Source organism: Jaculus jaculus, chromosome 4 (genome assembly GCF_020740685.1).
Source record: "Jaculus jaculus isolate mJacJac1 chromosome 4, mJacJac1.mat.Y.cur, whole genome shotgun sequence".
Lineage (NCBI taxonomy): Eukaryota > Metazoa > Chordata > Mammalia > Rodentia > Dipodidae > Jaculus > Jaculus jaculus.
Window position 1 is genome coordinate 176,958,770 of NC_059105.1, and position 10,055 is coordinate 176,968,824.

Below are 10,055 nucleotides of genomic sequence, written 5' to 3' on the forward strand. Positions count from 1 at the left end.
CTTGAGTGAGTCGTTTCGTCCCTGCGTGTCAATTTTCTCATTTATGTAATGAAGGATAATAAACAGCACTTTCTCTTTCTCTCCCGGGTGATGTTATTATCACCATCAATTAATATTTATTGGATGCTCGTTGGACCTGAGATGCTGACGTACGTGCTCTCCCTGAGGAGGGAGAAGAGATTGGATCAGCAAGACATTTTTCATGAAGGAAAAAAAAAGAAGATTTACAAAAGATAGAATTATTAGAACTTAAGATAGCCATTGCATGTATTGTAAAGCATGCTTCTATGCCAAGATTTATGAAATAGCTCCCTTTTCCTCCGAGACTGTACAGGGCACCAGAGTCATTGTGGTGTGGAATATGGGGTTTTACTTTTGGATGGTTTCAGGTAACCCTATGTGGAACAATTCCTGCCGCTCCTTTATCTACCTAAAAATTAAGCCCTGTGTATTGTTGTTTGGAAAGATTTATCATGTGTTGATGGTACCAGATCAATTTTGAATAGCAACCCATTTGGTTTTGAAAAACACCTTTTTTAAAGACTTTTTTTCTTGAGAGCCACGGACAAAGAAAGAAGCAGATAGAAAATAGGCACACCAGGGCCTCCAGCCACTGTGAACAAACTTCAGATGCATGCGCCACCTTGTGCATCTGGCTTATGTGGGTCCTGGGGAATCGAGCCTTGAACCAGGGTCCTTAGGCTTAATAGGCAAGCGCTTAACTGCTAAGCCATCTCTCCAGCCCTGAAAAACACCTTTTTTAATGCATGTGTATATGTCTGTCCATGTGAGGGCCAGAGAACAACCTCAGTTGCTTTTCCTCAGGAATGCTGCCCACCCTTTGTGTGTGGGGGAGTACAAGGGGACAGGGTCTCTTGTTGGTATGGAACTTTCTAGTTAGGCTAGAACTGGCTGGCCAACACACTCTTGGGATTCTCCTGGGTCTGCCTTCCCAACACTGGCATCACAAGTGTGTGCCACCATTTCTGAAATGTTCACATGGATCCTGGGTATCGAACTCAGCTCCCCATTCCTACCCAGCGAGTGCTTTACCCGCCAGAATCCCGCCAAAACCACTGCATTAGTTACCTTCTAGGTGCTGGGGGAACAAAGCACCTGACCAACAAAATAACTTTAGGGGAGGAAGGGCTCGTTTCAGTTTCCAGTTCCAAGCTCCAACCCATGATGACAGGCGGAGCAGGGGGAGCTGGGGAGGGAGTGACGGGGAGTCGTTGTGGAGATTCAGGGCCCATCTGGGATGATGAAGTCATTCTGGAAGTGGACACTGGTTTTGCATCCACAACATTATGAACGTTCTTATGCCACTGAATTGTACCCTCAGAAACAGTTAAAATGGTGAATGTGTGTGTGTGTGTGTGTGCGTGTGTGTGTGTATGTATGTCTATACAGATATATATTTGTTTTCAATATAAAGCACTTTAAGGATTGGAGAAATTACTCAGCAGTTAAGTGCTCTTCCTGCCTAACTACAAGGGCTCCAGTGAGCCTCAGACCACCTGAGTTGAGATCTCTAGACCCCACTTAAAACATGGACATGGTTTGGCACACCTGTGACCCAGTCCTGCTGGGAAGCAGAGACCCAAGAGTCCCCTGCACCTGTGGCTCCAGAATCAGTAAAAAGAGAGTCCAGCTCCAAACACGGCCAGGCAGAAGAGCAACAGAGAAAGTTCACCCGACATTCTACTCCAGCCACCGAAAGAACGTGACCCTCATATCAGGAGTGTTCATGGAGCACCCCAAGGGCACATGCACGTACTGGTAGCACACGCATGTGCATATGCCACATACACCACACACACACACACACACACACACACACACAGCAGAAACAAAAAAGATCTAAAAGAAAACATTTTATCAGTAATCTGGCCTTTCATGTTCTCGTTCCGAAATGATCAAGTATTTACATAATAAAGTCCAAACTCCTCAGCGTGGCAGTGAAAATCCCCCAGGCTGCAGATGCAGCTTATATCTCAGCACTGCGCCCGAGCGAGCACGTCTACCCAGCCTGGCCGCTCCTCACTCTCTCTCCCATCTGTCCCCTGGCTCTCAAGCCCCTTTCAGCCTCACAAACATGTTCTTTCATTGCCTCCACCCTCTTCCTCCTAGCTGTGGAAGCCTCACATAGCCACCGAAACGCAACCCAAAAGCAGTTCCTCAATAGGGCCACCGTACTGATGTCGGTAGCTGACATGCCCTTCAGCTTAGAGCATGGCGCGTCCCTGTCACGCCAGTGCTTGGGAGCTGAGCCCAGAAGGATCGCGATGAGTTCAAGGCCAACCTTGTCTGCAAAGTGAGCACTGAGTCAGCCACGGATCCATAGCAAGACCTTGTCTCAAACAAACAAAAGAGGAACAGTAACTGCACCCAGTGTAGATGGTGTACGCTCCAACATGGCTTCAGGTTATCCATTAACCGTGTATCCCTACCTTAATGGCCGAGGTGGTTTCATTGCCTGCCCTTGCAGACATGCCGTTCTTATTGACCAGGGTGGGCTTTTTGTTTGTTTGTTTGTTTGTTTTCTTTTGTTTTTGTTATCTTACCATGCCCTAATAATTATCAGAGCAGGGACCAAGGTCAGGGAAATGAAGGTCTTAGGGCACAAAATCAGCCCAGCTGTGAGAATGAGTTCCTGTGGGCATGTTATGCCCTAATAGCCTTGCTTATTTCACTCATATATTAGTGACTCTGGTGATTAGTGACTTTCCTTGACATTAGCAGGCTGTTGTTGTAACAGTCATCAGTTATACACCTTAACAGCTTAAAACAGTAGACACGCATTATTTCTTGCTTGGGGACACAGATTTGGGAGTGGCATGGATCCTAAATTCGGACACAGGATTTTTCATAATGACACAATAAGCAGGCCCACGGGCATTGCCTACTCTGCTTGAGTAAAAGCATGAGGTGGCCCATGTGGTCCCAGGTGGCCCATGTCCCTAGCTGGTGAGAAACTTCATTTATTTTACACAGGGACCTCTCCCTCAGGGCTGCTGTGTCCTCAGACTATAGCAGCCTGCATCTCTTAGACAAGTGATCCAAAAAGGAGCGCAGCTGGGCCTGGGCGCACGCCTTTAATCTCAGTACTTGGGAGGCAGAGGGAGGAGGCTCATTGTGGGTTGAGGCCAACCTCCTGGGACTACATCGTAATTTCCAGGTCAGCCTAGGCTAGAGGGAGACCCAACCTTGAAAAAAAAAAAAAATAACAAAGAGTCACACACACAGTCATTTTGTGCAGTGTCCCTTGTGGCCACACAAGTGAGCCTTGCAGAGCGAAAGAAGAGAGGGCACAAGTGTGAGGAGATCCGGGCACATGAGAGGATGGCTTCCACAAACGCCCTGGCTGGAGGGCATCAAGTTGTACCAGCTGCATGAGAACAGCATTGCCCTGTGGAACAACTGTGCTCTGAACTGAAACATGAACACTCGGAAGTCTCCTGTGTAGGCACCTCTAACGAATACCCATTTTCAGATACTGGCCTTGTAGATCCCAAACAAAATGCTTTTTTGCTCATGTCATTCCTCTTGTTTGAAGTGAAAGGGTCTGGGAAAATAGTTCTGTGGTTAAAGGGACTTGCTTACAGAGCCTGCCATCCCCAGTGCCCACTGAAAGCCAGATGTAACATGGGTCATGCAGGGGATATAACTCCATCATAGATATGTATATAATTACATATATATATATATATATATATATATATATATATATGTATGTATATATATATATATATATATATATATATATATATATATATATATATGCACACACACACACACATCAGATGAAGTAACTTGTTTGACCAGGGAAACAGCTGAGTGTGCCTTAGTGCCCTGCGACACTCAATACCAGTGCCTTCTTCCACTTTCCCACGTGCTGCCTGATTCTCTGTGTAGCATTGACCTTTGATCCCAAAAGCAGAATGCCCCACAGAAGGGAGTTTTATATCATCAGCTTACTGTAACCCTGTTCTACATGCGAAACATTGGTCATTAAGGCCCTTTTAATTATGAGGCTGGAGTACCTACTGTGAAATTATGTATAATTACATTTTGTGATAAAGGCTTCGTTATCACAAGTGAAGTCAGCTGCATTTGTTGCCACACAGAAGTTGATGGGTTAGTATGTTCTCTCACCTTGATTCAGGTTGCAATTCTGAACATGGCTATAGACTCAGGAAGGAAACACGAAACATAGTTAGAGTGTCAAGATTTTTTTTAAGTCTGCTTTTCATGGGAGTTTTGTTTGTGAAACAGGGTTTCATGTGCCCTGTGTTGGCCTGAACCTCTCTTATATAGCTCAGGCCAACCTTGAACTCCTGGTCTTCCTCGTTCCCAAGTGCTGTAATTACAGGTGTATGCCACCATATGTGGCTAAGAATCTGTGTTATTAAAATTATGTTATTTCCACAACTCTGAGTGGTTAAAATATACAAAACATAAAGTAAGCAGGGCTTGGTGTTTCACGCCTGTACTCTTAGGTACTCAGGAGGTGGAGACAGGGCGATCTCCAGTTTAAGACCTATTTGAGCTACAAAGTGAGTTCAGAGCCAGCCTAAACAACTTAATGATACTGTGTCGCAAATAAGTGCATGAATAAATACTTTGCTTCGGTGACAGATCTATTAATCCTAACCACATAAACCACAGTGTTGAGTTGGGGAGGGATCTACTTACAACCGAAGCACGCGTTCTCTTGTGGAGTACCAGAAGGACAAAGATGACACCACTCACTGGGAGGTCTGAGGCAGGGAGTCTCTATCGATTAACTATGCATTCCCTACAACAACCTAGTGTCTGTTGCTGGTATCATAACGCTTCCCTTATAAAAGAACAGAAAGAGGAACAGAAAAATTTCTCCAGAACTGTGCTATAGCTGGGATTTTAGTCCAGCTCTTTGGGTCTCACGAATATACCAAAACTCTGATCGTCCATCCACTTTACAGCACTGACTTGAGGCTATCCCAAAAGCAGGTCAGAGTGATGACAGGATACTGGTGACAAAGAACCAGCCATCTCCCTTGGGCCTGACTTTGTCCAGAGCCCCCCAACCTGAGGCGCTCAAAAGCCCCCAATGGTGCCTCTCTGAGAGGAAGTCCTGAGCCGAGAAGCATCGCACTGAAAACGCTGTCCTCTTGACTCAATTACAGAAGTATTGGGAGCACCGTTCTTGTTCGAGGACCCAGCAAACCAGTTCCTACGTCTCAAAAGACATGTGTATTTGCCAGATTACTGGGAATCAGATCACAGTGCGAATGGGTGGGGAACTGCCCTGGCTGATCAGGTATTGATATTTGAAATAAATGGTCCTGCATTACTTGTCTTTATCAATTGGCATGGTGTCTTTCGGATGTTAGATACCAACAGCCTTGCCTCAGTGAGCTACACTCCTCTTCCCTGCCCATAAAGTGGCTTCTCCCTGATAAATGCCACAGTTTGCTTAGAACCAAGCTGGAATCTTGTCTCCTCTCTGAAGTCTTCCCTTTCTTTTCAAAGAGGCTTCTGTCCTTCTTCTGACATGTGAATGGCTCTCAAAATGTCACATTGGAATTACTGGTTTCATGAGCCCAACCTCTCTATGTGACAGAGGTTAAGGTCTATGTCTTATGCATCAAGGTCATTATTCTTTGGACACAGAAAAATGACTTATGTAGTAAAGACCGGCACTATTGAGTGTTGGGATAGGTGAATAAGTAGATAGTGGACCCAAATGCGGGCATTCTCAGTCCGTTGTTCAGTGGCCAATTTCCCTCTGTGGTAATCATCCAGGCCCTGAATGCTATTCCCCCATTTGCTTGTCTTTTGTGCATTTGCTATTCATTTGCACTCCTACTCAAAGAGAAATAAAGAAGCAACTTGCATTAGCCAGTGTTTTTTTTTTTCTTTCTTTTTTCACATGCTTACTTTTCTAATGGAAACAGACATTGAAATGCTAGGCCAAGTGAAATTGCAAAATTACCTGAAGATGACAGTTGTTGATGATTTCCCTCATACAATTTAGTAATTTAGAAAAATATCTATATGACATATGAACTAATTCCTTTCGCTTATCTATTCTTTCTTTATATATGCATCAGGCTTTCATGATCACTAGGCATGGAGATTTTATAGAGTCATCAAAAAAAAAAAATTGGATGTCCTTGTTTTCCTAACCTTGGTACTGTCCAAAATCTGCATAGCTGAGTCTCAACTGGTCTACTAGGATCATCTTGTTTCTTCTGTTCACCACTTACTGGTGAAAACTATTAGCCTGAATAATGCATCTAGCTTTGTGCCTACTTTTCTCCAACAGGCAACATTTAGGAGTACTAAAGCAAAACATTTGCTTATTTGGCAAATTAAATAATTACCTAGTCTTGGCAGACTGTGTCTTGTTTTGTAGAATGTTGAAATTTCCAAGTACACCCTTGACTGTAATTGTAGATTGGTTCAGCAATCAACCGACAGACTCTGTAATGTAACAAGATGGACACATTGATTCATACAAGGTCCCCATCAATTCTGCGACATGTGTGAACAGATAAATACAAGTGGGAAAACCATGCCCTGTTTGGTATAGTTGTTCCATGATTTATTTTTCCTATAAGTAATGTAACACGGGTCCTGCGCCTCAGAGATCCTGATGTGGGTGTGTCTTTTGTTGCAGGCTCGTGAAGCATGGACTTCTTTGAAAACATCTGCACATCACTACTTGAACATGAATACATTCACCTTTCATGTGCCTTCTTCCCAGTAAATGTGTTTTACCAGTCAAAGTAAAAGGCAACGATGGTAGGAGTTAGCACAATGAAAGGACGAACCATGGGTTTTGGAGAAACAGGGGCAGATCCATAAAGACACTAGATATTTATTGTGCCTATCTCATGGCATTGTTCAAAGGAGCAACTATGGAACCCATGGAGATGCCTGGAATTAGTTCTCAATAAACAACTACTCTTTACATAAGAATTGAAATAAAGGCTAATATAAAAACATTTACCAAAATAGCTTTTTATGAGAAAGTAACACAGTGTCGTTGCTGAGGAAATTTAGGGGTTCTGAGTGTGAGGGGGGCTTTTCTCAACTCCTAGTTGGGCTGTAGCTCTGGAGATAGGGTGTCAGAATTCATAGCCACACAAAACTTCCACTGACTGAGTCGATGGACTGGGCTACAGTGAGACCTTGACACCAAAATTCAAATGGAGTTGGTATCCTCTCCATTTCTTCAATATTTACTACTTTCTAAAGTCGCCCTGTTTTCCTAGTTGCTTAGGTCAGCATACAAAGTAATTGGTTTCAGTCTGGGGAGATGACTCAGCGGTTAAAAGTGCTTGATTGTAAAGCCTACTGGCCTAGCCGGGCATGGTGGCACACGCCTTTAATCCCAGCACTCGGGAGGCAGAGGTAGGAGGATTGCCGTGAGTTCGAGGCCACCCTGAGACTCCACAGTGAATTCTAGGTCAGCCTGAGCTAGAGCGAGATCCTACCTCGAAAAACCAAACAAACCAAAAAAGAAAAAAGCCTACTGGCCTCGGTTCAATTTCCCATACCCAAGTAAAGCCCGCTGCACAAAGTGGAGCACACAACTGGAGTTCCTTTGGGGTGATATTACAGAGGTTAGTACTCTGTGTTGCTTGTTCATGTGCAGCACCAAGAGACTCTGGCATGCCCATTCTCTCTCTCTTTCTTTCTTTCTCTTTCTTTCGCATCATTAGTAAAAATATTTTTTTTAATGAAACCAAAGTGATTGGTTTTATCTTTGTATCTGTGTCCTTACACTTTGTCCTCATTCACTTTCCTCTATGATTATCCTCCCTTGTGATCTTGTCTCCTGTCCAGCTGAATCCCTTTCTTTCTATCTTATTTTAAATGTTCTATTCGATTTTTTATTTGCAAGTAGAGAGAAAGAGAGGGGGAAAGAGAGAGAAAGAGAATGCACATGCCAGGGACTCCAGCCATTGCAAACGAACTCCAGGTACGTGCACCACTTGGGGAGCAAACCCAGTTGTTAGGCATTGAAGGCAAGTGCCTTAACCTCTGAGCCATCTCTCCAACCACACAGATAGGGGGAAGAGAGACCGAAAAACAGAATGGGAGTGCCTCTAACCACTGCAAACGAACTCTGAATGCATGTGCCACTTTGTGCATCTGGCTTTCCATGGGTCCTGGGGAGTCGAACCCAGGCCATGAAGTTCTGCAGGTGAGCATCTTTACCACGGAGCCATCTCTCCAGTCCCAAGGATCCCTTTCTTTCACTCAGTATGGTCCCCTGGATTCCATCACACTCTCTACTTACCACCTCCCTTTAGATCTCTTGATACCTTCTCATGATTCCCTTTCTAGTTTTGTGACCTCTGCATATATGAGTGTGGTGTGTGTGTGTGTGATTTTCAATCTAGTTTCTTGCATATAGGAGAAAACTTACGAAATATATCTTTCTGAGTCTGGCTCATTTCACTTAACATAGTGATTTCCAGTTCCATCCATTTTCTTGCAAATAGTATTTCCTTATGGCACATAACATTTCATTGTGTACATGTAACACATTTTCTCTATCCATTCATCTGTTGATGGATGTCTAGGCAGGTTCAATTTCCTAAGCCAGCCTATTTTAAAACTATGTTTTTGAAACTTTTTCCATCAGAAGTATTCTACTAAAGGCAGTAGAGAACATAATATTAAATACTAATTACATCTGGTGGCTCAGGAACTACCACAAGCCACTCATCTACGGGTGTACAAACTTTCTTAGAAGTTTCGTAGACTGGGAAAATTTTGAATTCTGTTCCAAAATGTATTTATGTTGGCTTTAGTAAGAAACAATACTTTTAGGCCCATGAGTCTTCCAGTCAAGATGACATCCTGCTAACCAGCATTCAGCTCCTGGGGTAACACCAGGCAAGCTCTGTGGGACTCCAGTTGGAGGAGATTTTAGCCGACCTCCAGAGGGCAGGTGTGGAGAGGCACAGTTGGGAAGCTCCTGATTCCCAGGCTCTCGGGTACCCCACTATCGCCCTAGCCGCTGTGCCCCTGACACCCCGACAAAGTTCTCTGCTGTGCTAACCTGCAGGCTCTGGAACCCACGGCCTGAGGGCTTCCCGGTCCCCTGTCTCCTGGAGCCCCCCACCCCCGACTATGTCTGCCTCTGCCCCACGCACACTGCATTTGTCTGTGACTCGCGCACACTGCACGTGCCAGTCGGTGGTCTGCTCACCTCCCTGTCTCCCAGAGGCCCCTGCCCCCCTGAGTCTGTAGGTGGCCAGCACACCCTTGCCCTGTCTCCCAGAGCTCTACCCCAGCTGAGACCAGCCGTGCCTGGCCCAGGGCCCACCGCACTTCCCTCCCCCGCTGCGCTTCCCGGCCTGGCATCTGTGGCCGGCTGGTCTGAAGACTGCTTCCATTACCCTGATCACAGACCTTCAGCACCCCGCGCTGCCTACTGGCACCCTTGTGTGCCTGCCTTGGTCAGTGGCCCCGTCTCCCGCTCACCAGCCAGCTCCCTGATCCCGCTTGGGCTGTGGGACCCAGCCACCCACACCATCTCTCCATCGCCACACCCCGCTCCCAGTGACTACTTGGGGCATCACATCAGACCCAGAAAGGAAACACAGGAAAATCCATCAGTCACCTCCCTGGGGGAACCAGTGCGTCCTCGCATAACCCGCCCATCTGGGTGCAGTAGGAGAGCCAGGGCGAGTGCAATGGCTCAGAGCCCCGGGCAAGACCCCGCTGAGAGCCGGTCAAAGAGAACCCAGGCCTCAGGTGCACTTACGCCCTCCACAGTCCACACATCCCAAAATACAAAGCCAGCGTTAGCCTATGCTATTCCAACATAAAACAGAACACTCACTGAAGACACTGCAACTCTTGCTTCCTCCTTAATTGAACAAGATTCCCACATTGTGATGGGCAGAACGCGATGCAAAAGAAACAATACGAAAGAACAAACCGAGGGACCTCCAACAGAGTTGTCTAGTCCTTCAATGGAAGTGGCCAATGAAAACAGAGAGGAGAGGACAGGAGTAGACCCCAAAATGAAGATGCCAGATAAGTGACCC

General features: G+C 45.6%; 1 protein-coding gene across 1 annotated transcript; it reads left to right on the plus strand.

Moving 5' to 3' along the window:
• Window positions 1-2,198: 2,198 nt before the first annotated feature.
• Window positions 2,199-6,852, plus strand: C4H3orf85 (chromosome 4 C3orf85 homolog). The gene is made up of 3 exons (XM_045148421.1): window positions 2,199-2,235; window positions 5,169-5,302; window positions 6,665-6,852. Exons 1-3 carry the CDS (start codon window positions 2,199-2,201, stop codon window positions 6,752-6,754), a joined length of 261 nt encoding a protein of 86 aa, XP_045004356.1. The 3' UTR covers window positions 6,755-6,852.
• The last annotated feature ends 3,203 nt before the right edge of the window (window positions 6,853-10,055 follow it).

Coding starts and splice junctions, on each gene's coding strand:
- C4H3orf85 (XM_045148421.1), top strand. CDS start 2,199: ATGTCGGTAGCTGACATGCCCTTCAGCTTAGAGCATG. Junction 2,236..5,168: donor GCCCTTCAGCTTAGAGCATG/GCGCGTCCCTGT, acceptor ACTCAATTACAG/AAGTATTGGGAGCACCGTTC. Junction 5,303..6,664: donor GAACTGCCCTGGCTGATCAG/GTATTGATATTT, acceptor CTTTTGTTGCAG/GCTCGTGAAGCATGGACTTC.